This window comes from Equus caballus, chromosome 10, assembly GCF_041296265.1.
Source record: "Equus caballus isolate H_3958 breed thoroughbred chromosome 10, TB-T2T, whole genome shotgun sequence".
Classification (NCBI taxonomy): domain Eukaryota; kingdom Metazoa; phylum Chordata; class Mammalia; order Perissodactyla; family Equidae; genus Equus; species Equus caballus.
In genome coordinates, this window is record NC_091693.1 from 47,403,795 (window position 1) to 47,429,633 (window position 25,839).

The window sequence follows — 25,839 nt, forward strand, 5'->3', positions numbered from 1 at the left end:
ACTGCTATATGCCTTGGAGTAGGTCTTTTTACATTGACACATTTAGGAGATTTGGTAGTGTCTTCCACATGGATTTCCATCTTCTTCCCTAGGTTTAGGAAGTTCTCTGCTATTATTTGTTTGAACAAGCTTTCTGTTCCATTCTCCTTCTGGAATACCTATAATTCTTTTTTTTTTTTAAAGATTGGTACCTGAGCTAACAGCTGTTGCCAATCTTCTTTTTCTTTTTTCTTCTTTTTCTCCCCAAATGTCTCCAGTATATAGTTTTATATTTTAGTTGTGGGTCCCTCTACTTGTGGCACATGAGATGCCACCTCAGCATGACCTGATGAGTAGTGCCATGTCCGTGCCCAGGATCCAAACCAGTGAAACCATGGGCTGCCTCAGTGGAGCATGCGAACTTAGCCACTCGGCCATGGGGCTGGCCCCTGGAATACCTATAATTCTTATGTTGCATTTCCCAATTGAGTTGGATATTTCTCAGACTTTTTTCATTTCTTCTTAGTCTTAATTCTCTCTCCTCCTCTATCTGGAGCATTTCAGCGTGTCTATCTTCGATTATGCTGATATGCTCTATGATGTCTGTTCAGGCATTCAGGGAATCCATATTTTGTTTTGTTTCTTCCATTGTGTCTTTCATCTCTAACATTTCTGATTGACTCTTCTTTATTGTTTCAATCTCATTTGTGAAGTAGCTCCTAAACTCGTTGAATTGTTTCTCTGTGTTATCTTTTAACTCGTTGAGTTTTTTGATGGTAACTATTTTGCATTCTTTGTCATTTAGATTACATATTTTTGTGTCCTCAGGACTGTTTTCTGGGTACTTGTCATTTTCTCTCTGGTCTGGAGATCTAATATAATGTTTGATAGTGCTAGAGGGAGTTGCTCTGTTTTTTCGCATCCTGGTGTTATTTGGTTGCCGTTACTGCCTATCACCACTGGGTGGGGGGTCTAGAGCTGCATATTGTGAGCCCTCTGCTGTCAGCAGAGATCCCAGGTGCTGGAGTTGGGTTGGGTGGGTGGGGGGATGTGTCCTTTCTCCTGCGTGCTCTTGGGGTTTTCTCACTCTCCTCTTGCTAGCTGCTCTTCTAGGGTGTTGGCTTGATAAGGTCACTCCTCTCCCCCATCCCGTCCCATCCCCCCGTCTCCTGGCGAAAGCTTTCACCCTGGTACAGGACTTCCCTTTAGGCTGCAAGGGCCCTCCAGGGATTCTTGATGTTCCCATGAACGAACATCCTCATCCCTGTTCCTTCCCTCTCAGAGGCCTCCCATGGTCTAGATCACAGTCTTTTGGGGAAGGAGTGAAGTTTTCTCATACCTCTTACTCCTCTGAGGGGGACTCCAGCCTCTCCGCTGTCCATTGTATGGCTGCTTGGGTCTCTCTGACTTTTTTATGTTGTGTTTGGATGTCCTTTTCATTGTATGTTGGATGGGAGGGATTACTGGGGAAACTCACTTTCCCGTAATGCTGACGTCACTCAGATTTCGTTTTTTAAGTTATAAAAATAACGTTTTTGTTATTTAAAAATCTAAGCACTACAAAGGTGTTGTCTTTCCCATCTGGATGTTCCACTCTTCATTCCAGAGGCAACTAGTTACAAAATTATCCTTCTAGACATTTTCCTATGCATTCACATAAATGTAATTCACTTATATTTATGTGTTCATGCTTAAATAGTGGGATCATATAATACATATTGTTCTGTGCTGTACATTTTTGTTTTCACCTGATAACACATCCTATCCGTCATTCCATGTCAGTGAATTCAAAACTACTGTATTCTTTTTAAATAAAACATTTCATGGTATGGATATACCATAATTTAGTAAACAATATTCTATTAGTGACATTTAGATTGTTTCCAATGTTTTGGGTTACAAAAAGTGTCAGATTACCTTTACATCAATATCTTTGCACGTACGTGGCAGTATTTACTTAGGGTTCTTTTGTGGAACCAGAATTTGTGGTTCAGCAGTATGACCATATAAAATGTTTGTATGTCCAATTGACCTCCAAAAAACTGTACTGATCAACATTCTGCAACACTGGTGGTTTTTAAAGTTTTACAAGTTTTTCCATTTTGTAGAGTGAAATTGTGTCTCCTTGTTGGTTTTAATCATTATATTCCTGACAACTGGGGAAGTTTGAGAATTTCTTTTTCATAGGCATGTGCTTTGTGATGGAGAAGTTTTCAGAAGTTACTATTTTCCATCTCTGATTTTGGGTTATGAGGGTGCTGCAGTTAAAGTCGTTTTCAGATAATTTCTATTTTTGGAGTATTTTTAAAACCTTTATGGCAGGTACTTCTGAATTGTCATTAATATTTTCTGAAAAAAGTAATATGATTTTGAACCATTAATGTTTTAACAATGTTTAATATATATTGATTGGTATTTTCTTTTTCATTAGTTTCAAATTGATTTTATAAATTTGATGAGTTAAATCAGAGAGAAAATTCAGACAGCCAGGGATCTATGTCTTAAATGACATTAATTTACTTAAAATTTTAATCCTAGAATAACCAAGTTACTATTACATGTTACATATTAACTATGTACTTCATGTGCTATTTAAAAAATATTAAAAGAACAACTAATTTTTAGTTGGGAAACAGATGATACTTAATATCGGTTATTGTAAGATATAAAATACTTAAATGTGTCAGATGGCCTTGGGAAAGTTATTAATTCTCTATGAATTCTACAATCTTTATCTGAAACCATTGAGGGTAGATGTGATTCAGAATTTTATGGCTTTCAGAAAAGTAATGTGGTGCGTATACTGCGTATTATACAGTACCTTCAGAGGGGCTTTGGGTTGCATCCCATAAACACACAGCAGAACATATGGATATTCTCACTGAAAGGGATAAAAGCTGTGAAGTATTTCATTCCTTTTTATTGTTGAATAATTTTCAGCCATAGGGATATATTGCATTTTATTTATCCATCCACACCATTTGATGGACATTTGGCTTGTTTCCAGTTAGTGTTGCTATGAACATTCATATCCATTTCTTTTTGTCAGCATATTCATATTCATTTTGGGTGCATTGCTGGGAGTTGAATTGCCAGTTTGGATTGTGAATTAATGTCTTACTTTTTAAGAAACTGCCGGATTATTTTTCCAAAGTGGCTGTATGTACCATTTTACATTCCTCCTAGCAATCCATGGAGTGTTCCGGTTTCTCTATATCCTCACCAAAACTTGCTAGTCTGTCTTGTTAATAACAGCCATTTTAATGGATGTGTGGTAGTATCTTGTGGTTTAATTTGCGTTTCCCTAATGACTAATGATATTGAGCATCTTTTCATGTGCTTTTTTAACCATTTATCATCTTTGGTGAGCTGTCCATTTAAAACTTTTGCCCATTTTGGGAGGTGGGGGGAGTCGTCGTCTTTTTGTTATAAAGTTATAATAGTTGTTGATATATTCTGCATACAAGTCCTTTGTCAGATATATCCTTTGCAAACATTTTATCTCAGCCTATACTTTTTTTCATTTTACCTTTTTTTTTTTAAATGAGAAATGCTTTTTATTTTTTCTCCAGCTTTCTTGAGTTATAATTGACAAATAAAATTATATATATTTAAGGTGTACAAGATAATGATATGATATAAATATGCGTTATGAAATGATTACAATCAAGTTAATTAACACATCTCTCACCTTACATAGTTACTATTTTATGTGTGTGTGGTAAGAACATTTAAGATATACTCTCCTAGCAAATTTGAAATATACAGTACAGTATTATCTCTAGTTACCAAGCTGTGTGTCAGATCCCCAGAACCTATTCATCTTATGACTGAAAGTTTATACCCTTTGGCCAATATCTCTCCATTTTTCCTCTGCCCCTCAGTTCCTGGCACCCACCATTCTGCTCTTTGTTTCTGTTTCTATAGTTTGACTGTTTGCTTGTTTTTTTAAGATTCCACATATGAGTGAGATCATACTGTATTTGTCTTTCTCGGTCTGACTTATTTCACTTAGCATGATGTCCTTCAGGTTCATCCATGTTGCAGCAAATAGGAGGATTTTTTTTTTATGGCTGAATAATATGCTGTTGTGTATATATACCACATTTTCTTTATCCATTCATTTCTCACTGGACAGAGAGTCCATTTCCGTATCTTGACTATTGTGAGTAATGCTGCAGTTAACATGGGAGTGCAGATATCTCTTCAAGATACTGATTATTTCCTTTGGATATATACCCAGAAGTGGGATTCCTGGATCATATAGTAGTCCCATCTTTAATGTTTTGAGGAACCTCCGTACTGTTTTCCATAGTGGCTGTACCAATTTATATTCCTGCCAGCAGAGTACCTGGGTTCCTTCTCCATACCCTTGCTAACACTTACCTCTTGTCTCTTTGATAATAGCCATCCTAAGAGGTGTGAGGTGAAACCTCATTTTTTTAATTTGTGTTTCCCTGATGATTAGTGATGTTGAGCACCTTTTCATAAGCCTGTTGGCCATTTGCATGTCTTTGGAAAAATGTCTGTCCAGGTCCTTTGCCCATTTTTTAATCAGATTTTTTTTTCTTTTGGCTGAGTTGTGAGTTCCTTACATATTTCAGATATTAACACCTTATCAGATATATGGTTTGTAAATATTTTCTTTTACTTTATATGTCCACGATGGACATACAGTAGACTATGGTACCCTTTTCTGGCTGAACCCCAGCAAGCAGAGATTGAAACTCATGCTATTATTGCTGTTATTATTTGTGGCAGCTTCACTCTGCTTCTTTGAATGTGATTATCCCCATATACTAGGCTTGTAGGTCCCTGGAGATACTAGGGTCACATTTTGTTTAGAGGTTTCCTCTCTAGGATTTTGGACCTCCCTCGTAGTATTTATTATATTGGGATAAAATCATGTCTCTAGACTTGAGCCATGTTACCTTCACTATGATTACTTGACTATTGTCACAATATTAAGGTGCAGGTGAACCAGACATATGCTGTCATGGTTCTTGGAATATAAGTAAAAAGTTAGAAATATTGTGGAGACTAAATTGAAGTCAGATTTGTCGTTTTTAGAGTGTCCTATATGGAGAAACAATTATATAGTGTTAGGAGAATTAGTTCAATGGATGCAGTCTAAAAACATTCTTTCTCTGTGTTATGTATTAGACATTGTTTTGTTAATCTCTGCTTCCTTACATCAGGTTTCTTGGGAAATTAGAGTCACTTGTGGGCATTGCAAACAGGTTAACGTCAAACATGTTCATATTAGTCCAAGGTTGAGAGTCTCTACACTAAGAAACTGATCTAGTTGCTTCTTTAAGCCTTAGCAAAGGATATACTCTATAAGAACTAGAGAAATTAATGGACCACACCATGTTAGGATAGAGAATAGGAAATTTTGAGGTCATGATGTTCATGTCTCCAAGATGCTACAAACTTAAGTCGGTCTGGGAGTATGAGAAATCTGGAGAGTGTTTATAGCATCCATATTGGAGATCATTTAGCATTTAAAGATATCAGAAGCTCACTTTCTGAATGATTACCTTATACCCTAGAATGAGTCTATGGGAGTGTGAATTATATCAAATTCATAATTGATTTTCTTTGAAAATGCTAAAGTGCGACTGAAACAGTGGGCCATTTGTCAAGGACAGTAGATTAAGGTGTGAAGAAACAAGTATCTGGACCAGAATAGTGTGGAAATAAGATTATGAAATAACCTTGGATTTTATCACAAGTAAGGTACTCTCCTGATTTCTCACTGTTTAGAAGATAGATGATATAAAAGCAGCACCCCCCAACCCCAGAAGAAATATGGTGATGGACAAGCTCAAACCTGAAATGCTGAGGCAGACTTGGGTGTTGCAAATGATGCAGATGAACACCAGTTCTTTGAAGTCAGACTTCTGACAAGCTTGGTAGTTGGGAATAACCACCTTCACTGATTCTAGTCAGAGGAACCCTTTACCCCAAAGTCAACCTGGAATTTTAGTTGATCACAGGATTTTATCTATATACTAGATTCACCATTTAGCTACTTGTTTCTATCCTTGGCCCATTTCTGTTGGATTGTTTGTGAGGTGTTTTTTTTATTAATTTGTAAGAGTTTCATATTATGAATATGTTAATATATATTCTTTGGGAATATGGGTTGCAAATATTCCCAGTTTGTAGCTTTTCATTTGATTTTATGTGGGGTTTGGGCAAACAAAAGTTTTAAATTCGAATGTTGCTTCAGTTATCATTGTCTTCCTTTGAGGTTTGGTGTTTTGTTTCTTGTTTGAGGTCCTTCATTGCCCCTTGAGACATTCTGAAGATCTTGAGATACTATCCTCCTATGTTTTTCCTTAAAGTTTTAAAGTATTGCTTTTCACATTTAGGTATTTAATCCATATAGGATGTAATTTTGTCGTATGCTGAGAATATAGTTGTATTTTTTCCCCCGTATAGCTGGTTGTTTCAGCGTTGTTTATGGAGTAGTCTGTACTTTCCTCCCTGATTTCTAATGGTACATCTGTTGTATATCAAGCTCTCATATATATGCAGCTCTGTTTAAAGCTCTCTCGAATTCTTTTCTATCATCCATGGCTGTACCAATAGCACATTCTCTTAATTTCTCTCTGTTTTTTTTGTTTGCTGAGGAAGATTCACCCTGAGCTAACATCTGTGCCAATCCTCCTCTGTTTTGTATATGGGTCACTGCCACAGCATAGCCGCGCACGAGTGGTGTAGGTCCCCACCCTGGAACCGAACCCAGGCCATGGAAGTACATGCCAGACTCAACCACTAGGCCATGGGGCTGGCCCTTAATTTCTCTTTCTGTAAGATAACTCTTGCTGTCTGATTAGGGCAGATACTCACACCTGGCTCTGCAAAATTGGTTTGACCTCTGTGAATTTTAGAATCAACTTGTCAAGTTAGATGAAAATCCTTTGGGGAATTTCGTTGGCATTGCTTTGATTTTATAGATTAAATTTGGGTCATCTTACCACTTTTAAATTTTGTCTATCAACATTCATAAATGTGGCATTTCCATTTATGCAGACCTTCTTTTATGTCTTTAAGTGAAGTTTCATAATTTTTTTCTGGAAAGATCTTAAAAGTATTTTGTTGGATTTATTCCTAGGCCACCTCATGGGTTTAGTTATTGTCAATGATTTCTTTTTAACAGTTGTATTTTCTACTTATTTGCTTGTGAATAGAATTGATATTTTGTATTATTAAATATATATTTGATATCCTGTAACTATACTGAATTCTCTTGGACTTCTTATGTATGCATTGTCTGCAATAAGATTTTTTATATTTCCTTTCCAGCCTTATTGTTTTCATTTCTTTTTCTAATTGCACTGATTATTAGCCCTGTAGCATTGAATAGAAACAGTGATAGCAGGCATTTTTGTTTCGTTTCTGACTTTAAAGGGAAATGCTTTTAGCATTTCACCCCTAAGTATGAGATTTGCTATGGATTTTTCTGAATGCTCTCCATCAAGTTAAGGAGCTTTCCTTCTATTTATTGTTGCAAAAAGGTTTTTTTTTCTTTACCTTGAATAAGTTGTATTTTTATTATGTCCTTTTTTGGTAATAATTGAGATAATCATATAGTTTTCTTTTAAACCTGTTACTGTGGTTAATTAGTAAATAGATTTTTCTAATTTTAAACTATCCTCATATTGCTAGGATAAATCCTCCTGGGTCCAAAATACATTGTAGCCCTTCCTCTTCTCTTCCTTAATAATTCAGTCCTTAAACCTATTATGTAAGGTGGAGCAAAGTAGGTATCTTGGGGTAGGAGCAGGGATGTGGCATTGGCCCAGACTGGGCGATGACAGTATCCCCACAGAGTAGTAGCTGTGGAGCAGGAATCAGAGACCAGTTAGGGTGAGGAGGGCTCTGTTGGGAGGTGGCTGGGGTGGCTATGTGTGGGGATTTACAGCCTCAGTGAGATGAGTAGGGCATCCGTGGAGGAGGGGAGGGAGCAGCCTGGTGTGGGGCTTCTGAGCCAGAGCAGGGTGAGGGGGACATTTCTGCAGATGCGTAGCCTGGTATAAGATGTCAGCGAGTAAGCAGAGGGAGAAGGGGGAACTGCCTAGATCGCCAGCCAGTTCCAGCGTGCTGAGTCAGAGCCCAAGTAGAGTAAGGAGAGCAGACCTTTACTTTAATCAGCTGATCAAAATGAAATCATTCATAAATGGGACAAACTGAAATCCTGCACCACTTGATAGGATATAGTGAGAAGAAATGATCTTCACTTCTGTGATATTCCTGCCAAAGTGTATAACATGAATATAATCATGAGAAAATAGCAAACTCTAATCGAGGGACATTCTACAAAATAACTGGCCTGTAATCTTTGATAATATCAAGGTCCTAAATGAGATTTAGGACTTAAAGAGACTGAAGGGACATGACAGCTAAAAGCAGTGCATGGGGCTGAACTGTATCCTTAGAAAAGACACCATTGGGATAATTGGCACACTTGAATGGTGTCTGAGGATTAGATGGTAGTAATGTATCAGTATTTATTTCCTGATTCTCATAGTCATAATCTGGTTATGTAGGAGGTGCTTGGTTGTAGGAAATACACACTAAAATATTTGGTGGCAATGGGGCATCAGGTTGCCAATTAACTCCCTAATGGTTCAAGAAAAAATTTTCTCTGTATTGTATTTCCAACTTTTCTGTAACTTTGTGATTGTTTCAAAGTATTTTTTAAATATGTAAAAGTTTGTTTCAGGACTTGGTTTGGTAATACATAGGATTTTAAAATCTCTTTATAAGTGAGATTGGCCAATGATTTTCCTTTTTCATACCAAAAATACCCAGTTTTCAAGTTTATAGTAACCTCAAACAATAAATTGGGGAACTTTCCCTCCTTTTCTTTTTTCCCTTCTTTTCTTCCAAAAGTTTCTAATAAAGAGATCATCTGTTTCCTAGAGGATTGTTTGCTGTATTCTCCTGTAAAACCATCTGGTGATTTTCTTTTTAATTGGATTCAGTTTTTTTAGTGGGTAAAACATTAATTTTTTTTCTATTTCTTGAGATAGTTTTAGTAACTTTTTCTAAAACCTTCCGATACATTCAGATTTTTAAGCTGTTTCCTTAAAAAGTAAATAGGAAAAAAATAGGTTTTTAAGCTGTTTCAAATAAGGAATAAAGTTATTCTATGTATTATGATTTTTAAAAAAACAATCTATATAGCCTCTGTAGTTGTGGTTCCTCTCTCATTTCTCATTCTGTTTATTTCTGCCTTCTCTTTTTTTCTTGATCAGTTTTGTCCAAGGATTTTTTTTTTTTGGTCTTTTCAAATGACTAATGTTTGTTTTTGTTGATCTGCTCCATTGTATCTTTATTTTCTATTTCATTTATTTCTGTTCTTATTTTTACTGTTTTTAAAGTTTTGTATTTTCTTTGAGTTTGTTCTGTTCTTTGTCTAACTCAAGTTGGCCTCTTAACTCAGTTTTCACAAAATGCTGCATAATAACCACAAAAACCTTAGTGATATAGACAGTAAGCGTGTCTTGCTCTCTCATCTGAGGTCAGGGGATGGTTGGCTAGGCATCTTCCGGTCTTGGCTGGGGTCATGCACAGGTTTGAATTGGCTGGTTGTTGACTGACCTAGGTTGGCCTCAACTAGAGCAACAGAGATAACATCTACTTCTCCTCCTCCTAGGAACAGCAGGCTAGTCTGGACATAACATTTTGATAGTAGAAGCATAAGAGGGAGGGAGATCCTTATACTTTTAGCTGGCCTACCGCACTTCTGCTCCATTCTTTTGGTCAAAACAAGTCACAGTCATGGAGTAGGAAAGTATTCTCTATCATTATGAGAAGTACTCCAGTCATGTTAAAAAGGTCCTGGGTACAAGGAGGAGTGAAGACTTCAATCTACTACACTTGCCATTTCCAATATTTTTCTTTTCCAAGCTTTTTATTATAGAAAAGTTAGAATAGTACGGTGAATACCCATATACCTTTCACAAGATTCACTAGTTGTTAACATTTTGCTGTATTTGCCTTCTCATGCTTTAATTCTTTTCTTTTTACTGAAGTCTTTAGAGTTAGCAGACATCATGACATTGCCCCCCTTGCATTTATTTCTTAAGGCCAAAACACACTCATCACACTAAGGAAAATTTAGCATTTATACAATATTGTCGTCTAATTACAAAATAAATTCAGATTTCTCTGTTTGTCCCAGTAATATCCTCCATGACCATTTCTCATTTTCTCATTTCTAATGCAGCCAGTTTTGCTTTATTGCAACATATGTCTTCCTAGCAGTCACCTTGCGTTTCACAATTGCACAACAAAAATCACAGGGCTTTGGGGGAAAGTGGAATTAGAGGCACAACACTCAAAAACTTCATCAGTCCCCCCCCCCCCCAACACACACACAAGCGGAACCTAACTCTTACAATTTTACACCCATTTGGTGGTTAAGATGTACATAAGGACTAAAATAAATGTGGTACTTTACCTTGAAAAAGAACTTCAGTTTGCTTGTGGAAGTGGGTGTCAGAAGGGATGCAGCTTGTGAGTTGTTGAGACGTGGTAGAAGCAGATTTCTCTGAAATTGGACAGAAAGTTGTAACACAGTGCATGGATGGGTGTGCTTCATAAGACACGTGGTGAGCTGAGGTGCCTGCTACATGTTTGAATTGTGTGCATGTTGTGTATTCCTACATAGCTCAGTTCAGCTGGGTACAGTTAGCCGCTTTCACCTGTTTCTTACCAAAAAAAATCACACATAAGCAAATGGTATATTCATGTTTTACTCATACTGTGTTGGAACAAATTTGTGGTGTTTTTTTTGTTTTAAAAAAAGCTGTAGCAGAACTTAGAGTATAAACATTTGCATCTATAAATATTCCTCTTCAGATTACTTTAGCTGCATCCTACAGATTTTGATATGTTCTGTTTTTGCTGTAATTTAGGTCTAAGTATTCTCTGATTTCTATTATGATTTCTTCCACACATGATATAGAAGTACATTTAAAAAATTTTAAGTTTGTAGTTTTCTTTATAGTGGTAGTCTTTTGTTAATAGTTTCTGACTTTATTGCAGTGTGTTCAAAGAATGTAAAATGTATGATATTAATTCTTTGTTATTTCTTGTGATTGTCTATGTGGCCTAATTTGTGGTCAGTTTTCGTAAATGTTTTATGAATGTTTGTAGAGAATGTGCATTCTCTAATTGTTGAGTGAAGGTTTCTGTACATTTAAATGATCTTACTTCCTTAGCTGAATCTTTCTATGTAAACATCACTAATTCAATCCAGGCCCTCCCTCAGTTGTGTAAGTCTTCTCTCAGCTGATTCAGGCACAGTAGGTAGTCTATCAGGGTCGTCTCGAAGAAGTTTCTTCTGGAGCCACCTGATATGCTTGGGTCATTCTGTAGGCCCACTACACAGCTGTCTCCTTGGGATCTTTCTTCATCATTTCGATCGTGTTAAAGTCCCTTTTTATTAGTTATCATTCTCACTCCTTTCCTGGTTTATTCCCTGATTTTGGTGAAATTCCCCTTTCAGTAGCATCCTGAAAAAATGTGCCTAGAAGGTGAAATTTTTGGGAACTTGCATGTCTGAAAATGACTTTTCTGTCTTAATACTTATGATAGTTGGATGTGAAATAATTTTCCTTCAGTTTTTAATGCAGTGCCTCGTTTTCCTTTGAGTCTAGTGTTGCTGTTGAGAAGTCTGCTCCCGCCCCCCCCACCACGCCCCAAACTTATTTTGATTCTCTCTTTGTCCTTGAGCTCAGAGATTTTATGAAAAAGTCCCTTGATACAGGTCTATTCTCAGTAAGTGTGGTGAGCTCTCAGTGTGTCTTTCCATTCTTAAAATTGATGTCCTTAGGTTCTAGAAAATTAGCTTGAATTAGTTCTTTGATTTCTTCCGCTCCATTTCTCTGTTTTGACTTCCTGGAATTCCTATTGATTATGGGACCTCTAGCACTGTTCTCCAAGTTTTTGTAATTTTTCTTTTTTTATCCCTTTTACTTTATTTTCTGGGGAAGTTTCCTCAGTTTATCTTCCAACTCTTTAATTCAGGTTTTCAATTCTGCTATTATAGTTTTAATTTAAATCTTTTCTATAAATATTCCTTTATGATATGGTGCTTTTGTTTATAGGTGTAGCACATTTTGTCACCTCTGAGCATACTAATGATAGTTTCTAGGGTCTTCTCCCTGCATAGTCTCTGCTCACTCCAAGTTTCTTTCTTTCTTTTCTTTTCTTTTCTTTTTTTTTTTTTTTTTTACTGTTTGTTTTGATCTCTCACCTATTAGAGGCTTTCCTCAAATGTCTAGTGGTCCTTGGTTGTCTATATTTAAATGTATACTACTGAAAACTGATTGAGAGCGCTAAGCCCGTGAGTGGGGTTTGTTGTGGTCTTCTCCATAAGGGAATCTAGCCAGTTTCTTATTCTGGGGAAGGCTTGGTGTCAGAATCTTTGGGTCTTTTCTCTTGATTCCTCAGAGAAGGACTCAGCCAAGGACTCTTGAGGTTCTGGCAATGATTTGGGACCCAAGAAGGGGGCTGTCTCTGTAGTCAGTATGTGAAGTTGACTTCATGCTCTGTTTAAAGTAAGATACCGCCCCTCAACTGTGTACAGACACCTTTTTAAAACACTTTTCTACAGAATGAACTTCTGCTGGGGACAGAGAGGAGCAGTGCTTAGCTTGGGTCACCCAGCTGTGGAGAGGGACGGCAGATGAGGGAGGCTTAGCTGTTGAGACAGATTTCAGCCAGTGCTCTCATTCGTAGCCCCACCGACACCACATTTTCCAAGGCGCCTACTGCTCCCAGTTCTTGGGCCCTTTGGTGATTCTGCAGAACTAGCGTCTTTATGTAAAGCCTACTTAGGAGTCACTTTTCTTAGAGGGCCAATCTTCCATATGCCTTCTAGTGTTTAAAATTTTGTTTCTCTTTCCTCCATTATTTTCCTAGCCCTTGTGGGTTTATGCCACTTTGAAAAGATTACTGTTTTAGTGAGCTTTGGAGGAAGCAAGGTGCAAATATATGTGTCCAATCCAGCATTTTTACACAAAGCCTTAAAGTAAATTTTAATAACTTTGAAATTTTAAAGAGTATTACACATTCACCAAAGGCCCAGGGGGTCCAAAAGGTCAAAACTCTAAGATGTATGTGTCCTCTTTGACTCATGTACAGTGGAGTTTTCCAGAGGTTGCATGATGTATGCTATTGCAACCGATTAAATGCAGAAATAGAGAACCCTGCTCTTTTCTATTAAGTCAAATGTTGAAGAGATTTGAAAAATGTAAAACAATGCCACTCTTCTCAATTTTTTTGAAAACTATTTTTTAATTAAAAATACCTTATTGTGGGGCTGGCCCCGTGGCCGAGTGGTTAAGTTCGTGCGCTCCGCTGCAGGTGACCCAGTGTTTTGTTGGTTTGAATCCTGGGCGTGGACATGGCACTGTTCATCAAACCATGCTGAGGCAGTCCCCCACATGCCACAACTAGAAGGACCCACAACGAAGAATATACAACTATGTACTGGGGGGCTTTGGGGAGAAAAAGGAAAAAAATAAAATCTTTAAAAAAAAATACCTGATTGTAACATGATGGGTTTATTATTTTAAATCCATTCACAAATATGTAATTTAAAGAACTCAGTTTTCTTTTTGAAAATGGTGAATATCAATAGTTGTAACCCACTTAAACAAAAACTCTTTGGAATCCTCAGTAATTTTAAAAGAGTAGAGTCATGAGATCAAAACTTTTGCGGGGGCTGGCCCTGTGGCTGAGTGGTTAAGTTCCCATGCTCTGCTTGGGCGGCCTAGGGTTTCACAGGTTCGGATCCTGGGTGAGGACCAAGCACCGCTCATCAAGCCATGCTGAGGTGGTGTCCCACATAGCAGAACTAGAAGGACCTGGAAGGACTAGAAGGACTAGAAGGAACTAGAACATACAACTATGTACTGGAGGGCTTTGGGGAGAAGAATAAAAAAAAAAGGAAAAGAAAATTGGCAACAGATGTTAGCTCAAGTGCCAATCTTATAAAAAAAAAAACTTTTGAGAACTTCTGCTCTAGAGTATCCTAGATATAAATTAGAACTGGAACAAGAGTATAACAGTATAAACATATCCAACACTCCACTAGTCTTATCTTTACATAGAACAGTAATGTAATTTAAACCTCACGTTCATTAAATTTAATACCCCTGTGGTTTTATACTTGTTTTGTTTTGTCTCCTGATAATCCTTAGAGAAACTAAAGGAAGCTGCTGGAAACTAATCTATACTGTCTTTCTCCCTAGAGTATATACATTCTAGTCTCTTCTGGTTTAGATAATGGGAAACCAACTTAGAGCCAAAATGTTAAAGTGTGCACTTTCGTTCCCAAGGGAATGAAGGTTGGCTCTTAGGGATCAAAAAATATCTTAGTTATTACAATAGTTTGTAGCCCATAAACAGGTATACAGTACCTCTGTGGTATTCAGATTTCATTGGGGAAGGGGAGTGGTTAGGAAGAAAAGTCAAAAGTCTCCTTAGAAGGGGATGATAATGGAAAAGAGGTTGAGAAACACTGAGTTAGAGATCCTGCTAGAGCATGATCCTTTTACCTTTCTTTTGTTTGTGTTTCTTTCTGCCATCCCAGGCCTGCTCTGTAATACACACTGTAGACCAGAGGCTGTGACTACTACCTTGTAGGGATCCAGTAGGTCCCTTAAGGAGGGAGGCCGCGAGGTGAGGCTTGTATCAACCGGAGAGCCCGTGCCTCGTCTCATGGAAGAACTGGGTTCATCACTCAGCTCCAGCCAGTTGTTGCCATGCTGAAATATGGGCCCAAGGTTGCCAAATTTTCACAAGCTTTTAAAAAAAAAGCCAGAAATCTGAGTCTTATGTAAAACTTAGGATTTTTAAATATTAGGAACTAATTAAAATAATTTTGAAACAATAAGCACACTCATCAAAACCTCTGTGAGCCACTAGTGTAGTCTCTTCTGGCGTCATGGAATGTGTCCCCAAAGTCTGACTGCTCCTTAGCATCCTGAACTCAGAGTCACCTTCCTCCTGCTGGAATAACTTCAGTGTTAAGTCCTCCTGTCCCGGGAGGCCAACCTGTTCTATTTTTGATGACCTCTAAATGTTTGGTGGTTCTGCTTCCTAGGAAGCAAGAATGTTGTCTCCTTCAGACTTTAATCTAGTGGTCCTGGTTTGTCCTGTGAGACCACTCAGAATAAGACTAACTCTTCTCTTAGATGAGAAGTTTTCAGATTTGTGAATTTGGCTGAGAGTCAGATTTTCATTTCTCCAGAAATGTAGAGCATAGTAATTAAGAACCAAACTCTGAAGTCAGACTACCAGCAATTCTGACCATTGAGACCTCAGGAGAAATCTGATGGGGGCTGGATTTGGGGTTTCCGGGAAAGGTTTCCTTGTTCCTAAAAGACATGCACATGAGGAGATGTTCTCATCTTTTCGTCTATTGCTGAGTCTGGATAAAAAGCCTGTTTCACTCTTTTGAGACCTAGGAATTGGGTTGGGGTACCACCTGAGGATGGCAGAGTTGAAGACATAGGTGGGTCCTTCATTGGTGAACCACTAGACTAACCAATCCTGGAACCTGCGCTTCCTCTTAATTTCCTCTTATGTGAGAAACTTTTCTTTTTTTTTCAATAAATTGGTCAATGCAAATTTAATACCAGAGAAAATAATAGAACAATCATTAAATTACTTTTCATCACTCAGAGGAGTCCTACATGTTGGGCAACAATTCAAGCTGGATTTCTGAACAAACAAATAATGTCAGTGTCAGACCAATTTTCTTTTCTTTGTTTGAAGAATATTAGACCATGTATGTAAGACGAAAGTAAAAGATTGAATATGGCTGAACTAGCTTGACTTTCCGTGTGTCTCCATGAAATTTCTGTCACTAGGTTGAAGAAATTGGTTACAGCAGCATGTCCCCAAAAGAGTGTTTTTTTTTTATTGTGGTCATAATAGTTTATAACCTAGTGAGATTTCAGTTGTACGTTATTGTTTGTCATATACCACATAAGTATGCCACTTCACCCCTTGTGCCCACCCTCCATCCCCCTTCCCCCTGTAACCACTAATTTATTCTCTTTGTCTGAAAGTTTATTTATAGTCCACATATGAGGAGAAACCTTTCTTAATGTTTATGCTACTTTGAGTTGGATTTTCTTACTTTCAGCTAAAATAAGCTTAACCGTTAAGAAGTCAGGTTATTCCACTGTGGCTGGCAGATTGGATAAATACTACTTATTCTCACAAAATTATGAGGAATAATTGAAGTAATGTAGGTAAAAAGTACTTTGGAATTAGCAAGTAACTCCACGATTTTATAGGTCTGCTATATTACCACAAACAGCATGTGGGCAGAATGTTTCACAAAGTAAGGCTGCCTGGCTTTGCTAGTTACCGATTGTGTTAATATTGTGCAGGTCAGTGGACCCTTTAATTACTACTATGTAAAACAATTAAATGATGTTTAAGGTCTTTTCTGATTTCTCTGAAAAGAATATGAGTCTGATCATTCTAGGATTCCCACCTGAAAGCCCATATATAGATTAAGGCAGTAGATATGAGTAAGTAACTTTCTTAATCGAAGAAAGCACAGTATATTAACCAGTCATGTTGAGGATGCTTCCAGTTTCACAGTGGTTCTGCTGATCTTAGTGTCTTGAGAAACAAGGGAAGCTCTGTCAATATACTTACTGGCTATGAATATTAACTCATAGATTTGTACAGATAGGTATTTGTTTTCTAACCCAACTTTTTAACTTATTCTCCTGTGTGTAATTAGTATGAGCATGTCATCATATTTTTTTTCATGCCATCTCTCATCTGCTGTCATCCTTTTCTTCTACCCTCTCCCTAGTTGACATTCCCAGACTATTAAATAACTACCTAAATGGTCTCCTTTTCACCAGAATCAGCTTCCTCTCCCTCTTTCCTCATCTGTAAAATGAGGTGAAAGGAGATAATTTTTAAGATGCTTTCTGGTTCTAACATTCAGTGATTTGTCAATTATTTTTCTCATCAATTCAGACCCTTTTACACCCCAAAGAACTCATCTTTGGTTACGTATTTGAATTAAGTTTAAAAACTTCTTTCATCTGAGGACAGAGGAACTCAATTACATAAAGGAAAGAAGTAATATATATTGAGTACCTTTTGCAGAGCTAAACATATCAAGAAATGTAGGGCTTTGGCAAAACGTAGATATATGACTTTTTTTAGTTTTTTTTTTTTTTTTTTGAGGCTTGGGAGACAGAAAAGGAGGAAGCTTATGATTTTAAAGCTGTGAAGAAATCTGTATCATGTAGTTTCTTTTCTCTCCCACCAGAAGTTAAACGGTCAGCTCCAGTGGCGTAGTGGTTAAGTTCGGTGTGCTCCGTGTCGGCGGCCTGGGTTCAGTTCCCAAGTGTGGTCCTACACCACTTATCTGTTAGTGGCCATGCCGTGACAGTGGCCCACATACAAAATAAGAGGAAGATTGGCATGGGATGTTAGCTCAGGCAAATCTTCCTCAGCACAAACACACACACACAAAAAGTTAAAACTATTATGGCAATTGTTTCATTACTGCAAGAGGACTAATAGGGGAAACCCAAGTGTTTAATGTCACCCCTGTTAAATTGAGAACATTTGCCAGGCTTGAAATTCCCTAGACATCTAAACTTGTTTTTCCAGGAAAATTATTTATTTAATTATTAAATTTAATAACTTGTGTAAAAACACACATGTAACAAACTAAGAATGGTATGCATAGTTGATGTTAATTTTGAAATCCTTGGAGATGTGAGTGAGTAAGGTCACCCTCTCTGTCATATCACCATAAACCGCCCAAGGAAAACGTTAAAACCAACCATGCCAACTTTGCAGTGCAACATTATTAAACACATAATATCATACTCAGTTTTATTCCTAGAAATAGAAGGATAATCACAAAAGAATCTCCGAATGCAGATTTTTCCATTTAATTGGTAGGTTTTGTTTGGGTTTTTGTAAGTCCTGTTGAGAGATTTTTTTTTTACTGCTAACACTAAATATATGGTGTCTTTTCCAATACCACTTCTTCAACTCTCCAACACCAAATAGGTGTTAGCATCAGACTGCACAGGTTAAAGGGCTCAACCCAACAGGAGTGCCTTCACTTCAGGTGCCAGATGCAAGTACTTGGGCTCCAGATTTCCTGCACTGTCTCCAACTTGGAGAGGTCAGGGTCTGTGAATATATGACTACTCAAAAAGTGAGGTGTTATGTTGCTCTTTAATTTATCTCATTACCTTTTCTCTTCTTACTGTCTTCCTTCCTTATTCTCCCTGATCAGTTAACTACTTCTACTAGTTGGAGCTTAGTAGAGAGGAGAAAGCAGTATTTTCTTTTGAGTATTTGAGAGTAGAATATAGTTCCTTCCTTTCTTCATACCCACCTACCTATCTACCTGCCTTTCTGTCTACACATTGTTTTAAAGCTGCTTCTGTATGCCAGAGGATACAAGCCCTCACGGAATTTTCCGTCAAGAAACCCTCTCTTCCAGGAAATGACACCTGAATTTCCACATGGAAATGATGAGATGAATCTTAAATTTTGAAGTGTGAAAGAAGACCAATTATGGCTGTCTTCTATATTTTAGGGACATTTAATTAGTCTTACTCCATTTAGCATAATTGTAGGACCTTTTAGATAGTTCTTAGTAACTCACTATTTTAATAGTTGTAGAGTCTTATCATGTGGGTATCTGTTTAACTACTGTTGCCAGTTTCTTCCATATCTTCATTCTTTGGGATAAACAGCATTTTTTTCCCTTGGAATAAACCTGATGTGGTGAATTTGAAATATTTGCTTCATTAAGGGATGAGGAGTGTTTTTTAATTTAAAAAATAAGTCCTTCATTATAAAAATTACTTGACCTTATAATCATTCTTTAATATCTTTACTATTGATTTTATGTATGTTGAAGGTCTTTAGATTATTTTTTAAGTGATACAGCTTGTTATAAAAGACGGTAATATGTTATATATTATTTTTTAATTAAGTGAAAAATTACATTTATTTTCTGAACATGTGTGATTCATCTATTGTTAGGTGTTGAATTTTTATGCTCCTTATATGAAAAGTAGAAAAGATAAATGTTCTTTTAAATTATTCACTGCATGCCTGATCAAGTATTACTTGCCCAGGTGTCTTTTTTTTTAAAATAACTTTTAAATCTTAGAAATTTTGGGGTGAAAGGTGGTATTTTCACTAGGAAAGAGAGGAAATAATGCTTACACTGTTTAAAACCAGCCTTCATGAAATGATGTTGATGTTGGATGAGTTAACACTAATCTTTTCTCCTACAGAGAGCTGCTGGAAATAAAACTATGAAGCTATTACTTTTAATATTTTAATTAGTATAAACTTTTTGTTTTTATAAATAAAAAACGTTATTTTTCAAAATTTCTCAGGGAAGAAAGAAAAACAGTTGATTAGTCAATGTGCATTTTCGTTTACATTGAATACTTTTTATTCTTCCTTCCAAAACAGACACTCCTTGAATATGCAGAGAAATGGAAAACTTCCGAAGATCCTTTACCTTTGCTGGAGGTATACACAGTGGCTATCCAAAGTTATGTTAAAGCCCGGCCATATCTTACCTCTGAATGTGAAAACGTAGCATTGGTTCTGGAACGTTTGGCATTGTGAGTAGACCTTTGAGTAAATAAAAACTTAGATTTAGCTTTTTTGTTTTAATTTTGTACCTCAGGTCCTAAGATAGTTTAATTTTAAATAGATTAGTTATGAGGATTCTACTGGTGATGTTAGAATTGTTCATTTTATTTTAGTTTTAATTTTAATAATTATTTGTATCTTTACCAACTTTTTGTTTTTTAGAAGCTGTGTTGAACTTTTACTGTGTCTGCCTGTGGAGTTATCAGATAAACAGTGGGAACAATTTCAGGCACTGGTGCAGGTGAGAATATTTATCTATTAGATTTAATATAGGTATATCTTATGTCACTTTTCTTTATTCTTAAAAAATTATTTGATTAAGCTTTAAAATATCTAAGTAATGACAAACATTAATTGCTGCTCTTATCAACATTAGTGTCTTAACATATAGTAGATGCTCAGTAAACGTTTGCTAAATGAGTATATACATTTAGATAGATTGGTTGAATGTTGCATGGTTCTTTAAGATCAGATACTTAAGGACTTTGCCAGGGCAGTAAGGGAACACAAAAGAAAACGCCCTCGTTTGTATTTAGAAACAGTTTAATTAGTTGCTGAGAATCTGTGATATGCTAGTAAGTATTTGTCATATCTCATTTAATCCTTATGAAAACTTTGGGGGTAAGGTATATTTTTCCCATTTTAAAGGTGAGGAAACTGAGGCTCATACTCTAAAATATTTATCTGCCCAAGTTTATACAGTTAATATCACAGAGTAGTTATTTAAACCAAGGTTCTTTATTCCAAAGCCCATGCTTTATTCTCCTGTGTCTGAAAACTCATGCTGTACCTCTTTGTCTACTTATATAAATCCCACACAATCTGGCGCTTGTTGTTTTGGAGTATTTTCAAGAACGTTAAATTTTGTTTCAAGCACTAGATTGTGCTGGATATATTATAGCTTCAAGTAAATTTTGATTAATTGATTAGTTAAAAAGAATGTTCTTGCCAGTTAGTTTCAGAAAGTATGGTTTTCTCTTTCTCTAGCCAGTGTTCTTAAAATATCTTTTGGCCTTATGTTTTTCAGTAAGAAGTATATTAAAGAAGATTAGTCTCAAATTTTAGAAGCATGTGAAATAAACTGTAGTTAGGCAGAGAAATCAACATTCCTATTTTAATATTAAACATTAAAATCGACATAAAGTGCAAAATTCTTGAAGATAGGATTAATATCTTAATACCTTAGGGTTCCATATAGTGTCTTACACATAATAGATACTTAATAACTGTTTGTTGAAATGAAGGTGTCTTGTCCTGTTTGTCACATTGCACCTAACTTTTTGATCATACAATCTCTACTTCAGCATATCAGTAACTTGTATCTTAGGTTTTTTTCTCTAGCAAGTGTTAATTTTTAGGCAATAATTATGTGTGAACTTTTTATTGTGTGGCATTCATATACATTCTACTACAGACCTAATTAAATAAGTTGTTTATATACAGATATAATACTGAATTCCTCATACTACTTATTTTGTTTGTCAACATAAGGTAAACTTTTAAACTTTCCTTTTTGAAACAATAGCACTAGTTGATACTTTTCATATGGGTTAATGAGAAGGAAGTAACTCTTTAAATCCCTCTGTGGTAGCTTTTTGCTCAAAGAAAATTTCTTAAAGCACTTGAACTTGATGCAATGGGAAGATTTTTATGGTTTTGAGGAATAGACTTTTGCATAAACATAGCATGCAGCTTTAAGAATTTCCGTGACACTTTGCTCTCATTTCAGAGCTTCCTCAGTTATTTTATATCTGCTTAATAGCATTTGTCTCATTTTACCTGTGTTTTAACTGTTTAACATTTCTTTACCTCTCTAGAGGATAAGCCTCATAAATGCAGGGACTAGTTGCTCTCTTTCCTGGTACTTTGCCCATAGAAGTTCTCAATAAACATTTTCTAAATTGAATAAAAACTATTACCCTTTTGTGGCCTGAAGAATATGCCGATTGCATGAGCACTTGGAAACTAATAAGCAGGATTCAGTGTCAGCTTTAATAGGATAGTGCCAAGGCTATGTAATGAATAAATGAAAAAGCATGCATTTAGTTGTTTTCTTTTCATAAGTCCCTTTTATTGGAACATGTGTAAGCTGTCACTTAGGCCTTGATGCATTTATTAATGGTAGAAGTTTTGGGCAGAATTTTTTTACTAACACAGAGGATATAAAATGTGTAAGATCTTTTATGCTATGGATATTTTGATAGCTTCCTCAAGAAATAACTTTGCTCTTGCTTTAGATTTTGGGAGGAAAAAATAATATGGACTTATTTCTCGAAATCCATTGTATTTGTTTAAAATTTATAATTGATATAATTCTTACCCTTGAGATTTGTCTTTAAAAATCAGAAGTAAAGGAATTCAGCACTTTGTAATGTGATGTGAAATTTTTAAGATAAAAAGTCTTATTTTTCAAAAGTTTAGTGTTATATTTAAAGCCTGATAAGCTTGCTTTTAAAAATCTGTTGTAATTCTTTGGATGTTTATTTAATATTTATAGGTAGCTCATGAAAAGCTGATGGAGAATGGCAGCTGTGAATTGCATTTTTTAGCTACTCTAGCTCAAGAGACTGGGGTGTGGAAAAACCCGGTACTGTGCACTATTCTTTCCCAGGAACCATTGGATAAGGATAAAGGTAAATTTTCTAGAGAGAGAGACAGAAAAAAAAAGAATCTTTAGACTAGAAAAAATAAGTACTTAAGATTGTTTTGATATAATTCATCTCAAGATATCCCAAAGAAGGACCATTTAATTAAATTTCACCTAAGGTTCTTGAGGCCCTTCACCTTTATTTTATTTGGGGGAAGATGTATTTATAGGGTTATACAGTCTTAGAGTAACAGAGAAACTAATGTCTTTTCAACAGAGGAGGAATTCCCTCTGCAACATCCTGACTGGTGGCAATCTAGCTTATATTTGATAACTAACTTCTTTGACAGATGGAAAAGCAGAAATAGGATAGTTAAATGATTTTCCTCAAAATAGAATAAGAAATTAATGCTAGAACTCTCAAGTCTTTTGTCTCTAAGATTAGTACTCTTTCTCAAACAGTTTATTGCTCAATTTTATTTTATCCTACTTTGTTGTTATTGGATGAGCTCGGGCAATAAAGATCCCAGTTAGACTCAAACTGGCAGATATGCTATTGGAAAAGTAGATGGCTAAATCACTAATACGTATAATAGTTAATGTTCAGAGTTCAAAAATTGTGTATACTACAAAGAGCACAGTCGTTGTCTTTGGTACTTTTCTTGAGATTATTTAGGAAAGAGCCCAGATTTCAACCTAACCTTTCCCAAGGTATTTAAAGAAGTAAATAAGCTTCTTCCATCATTTATTGCTCCTTTTCCTGTCGATTGATGGCAAACTAGATATTTTGCTATGTGATAGCAAATTTGAAGGTTCCAAGAAGGGAGTGTTGTTAAGCCCATTGCTTGTAAACTCTTCTGGTACTTCGATATTTACCAAAAGGCTTCCCAGCCAATCTCCAAACTTCTTTTCAACCTGCTTGTTGCTTCCTGACTCCCTTCTTAACATTTCTCCCTGCTTTCCTGATAGTTGAAGCAGTGTTATCTGTTTCTTAGTTTTCAGAAGAAGTTTATTTTTAGTACCTCATTCCTTTGTGGATATCCACAGATTAGCTACCGGCTTCTCAAGACTTTAGAGAAATGGAGAGTAGACCCTCAGTATTTAAAATAATACTAAGAGGAAGAACATTTAAAAGTTGAGAATCTTAGATTTTTTTGCCTTTGGTATATTAGTTTTGTTCCCAATATATTCATAGCATTATGTTGTTATTCCTGTAATCAAATTATACTTTCTAATTTTCCTGGGTTTTGGCAATATTGGATGTAATACATTAATGATAATATCAAGTTACATTGTATAGTTCCTAACAGTTTGAAATGTTCTTTTACATATGGTTTCATTTAACCTTATAATGATTCAGTGAAAAAAGTAGGATCTTTATTGTCCCTATTTTACAGATGAGAAAATGGAGGCTCAGAAAAATTAGTTCCTTTCTATATCATGTTGCCAGTGATGTGAGGCAGAGCCAGAAATTGAAGTCAGATCCTCAACCCCTCTCCTTTGTATATTATGCCCTGTTGTACCTAGCCTAATAAAATAAAATCACACCTAGCTTAAATAAAGAATTAACTCCTTTTTTCTGTTGTCAATTTCTGAAAAGTTTTTGCCAAACTCACACGTTATGCTATAGCAGGAAAATGGAACCTTTACCTTAGCAGAGATTTAAAATTTACTTAAAAAGAAAATGTGCTCAGTTTCTTTACTTGTTTAAATGTGCCTAACATTGTTTCTGTTAACAAATGTCTCTGCCCATCTCTGTGCTGCTTTATTTCTTGGTCTTCACCTGACATAACCACTAGAATAATTTGGACTATGCAGCCAAGAGGAGTTTCTACAATAGTAGATGGATTGTAGGTAGCCAGCCTTTAATACAACTCATGAAGCAACCAGACAAATGTTATATAATGAGATTTTGCGGCCATAATTTTTACTTAATCCTCTGTTATTTAGAATGCTTTTTTGATGGGAGTTATTTTATGAATAACATAAGTTAGAAGTTGATTAGAAGTTTATTTCTTCCTTTTAAAAAGTTGAAGGAATTAATATTTTATACATGCATACTAATTTACTTACATTTTCAAATATGATGGTTTAAAGGATGGGGAACTTTTAGCTTTTTATATTAGATATCCAGCCCCTTGGCTTAACTGAATCGAGCCTAGAGTACACCTTGGTAGGCTGCTTTGCTCGTTAATTTGTTTGTAGTGAAGCCTTTGAAGGTTTGGTGTAGTATTTGAACAGTAGATAGTCCACTTAATCTTGAATTATTTCCTTTTTTGTTTTAGTTGACTAATTTTGGACCTACTAAAACCCAGCTAAACCAAAAAATCCCCTTTGATTTTGGAGGATTGAGGGGGGGCGGGACTCAAAATTAAAAATGCTGGTTTCACTATAAGGTTTTAGCATCCTAGAATAAGGTTAAGTAAACCAACGTAATTCAAGTAGATGGCCTTTGAATATCACAGGAACTTGAGGCTTATATATTGCCTGTGCCAATTTCTTTAGTCATAATCTCGGGATTGGAAAGGCAGTAAATGCTCATTTATTTTTTACCCAATTTTAACTCCCTTCTAAAAACATCACTGTTAAATAAATCAATCTTTGCTTCAGCACTTCCAGCGAATGATAACTGTGTAGTTCAGTCCATTCTTAGCCTGCTATTAGAAAATCTTCATTGTGAAAATTGTGAAAACTGCATTCTTTGAGTTTACTACCTTTTGGATCTATAGTGCTACCCCTAAAGCCATACCACACAAAGCATAAATCCTCTTTCACGTCATAGCAATTGTGATTTTTAAAGCTCACCATCATGTCCACACCCTGTCATCTTTTCTTCTGTAGACTAAAAGCCTTCCTGTTGTGGCATGATTTTAAATCTATAATCATGATTCCTGATTTTTGAGTGTGTTTTGTTTGTTGTTCTCTTTAATGTGTAATTTTCAGAACTTAGTGTGTGCCCCAAATATGGTCTGACCAGCTTTGAGGTCATTGGTACTGTCATCCTCTTCCTCCTGACAATTTATACTTAAGTTAGTGTGACCTAAGATGACATTACCTTTTTGGGTAGCCATATCATCCTGACAACTCAGTGAGCTTCCTAAAATCGCACAGAAAATTTTAAATAAATGATACTCTTAAATTATCTTCATTTTTATACTTGGTCTTTTGGCACACAGGTATTATATTTTTTTTTCTGTTTAAGTTCACTGTGTTGGATCCTTTGCAACTTGTTGATAATCTCAGTTTCCTCTCAGTAGCAGACCTTATTAATATACACTCTGTTGGCATCCAGGTCCTTGATAATTACCATAAAATGATCATGTCCCAAAACCTAGCCCCTGGTCTACTGGTCTCAGTCTTCCTGCTTGCCTTCAGTCCTTTAGTCAGTACCCTTTGGTTATGATTGTTTCATCAAATACACCTATTTGTCCTTATGTCTGGTCCATGGTTCTCTGTTTTGTCTGTTAGGGTGTGATGAAAGACCATGACAGGTATTTGGCTAGAGTTCTATTAAGTAAGATTGTTTAATATTGAAGTTAGTCTGACCTAATTTATTACTTTTTAAA

General features: G+C 36.0%; 1 protein-coding gene across 3 annotated transcripts in view; it reads left to right on the plus strand.

Moving 5' to 3' along the window:
- ZNF292 (zinc finger protein 292) overlaps positions 1–25,839 on the plus strand; it is a 92,187-nt gene that overhangs the window by 31,369 nt on the left and 34,979 nt on the right. For 2 of the 3 annotated variants that reach the window (XM_023650772.2, XM_070223539.1), the window contains 3 exons: positions 19,501–19,655; positions 19,849–19,927; positions 22,184–22,319. In XM_023650772.2, coding sequence (XP_023506540.2) covers positions 19,501–19,655; positions 19,849–19,927; positions 22,184–22,319 — 370 coding nt within the window. The remainder of the gene's footprint in view (positions 1–19,500; positions 19,656–19,848; positions 19,928–22,183; positions 22,320–25,839) is intronic. The other variant, XM_070223537.1, reaches the window with a different exon arrangement.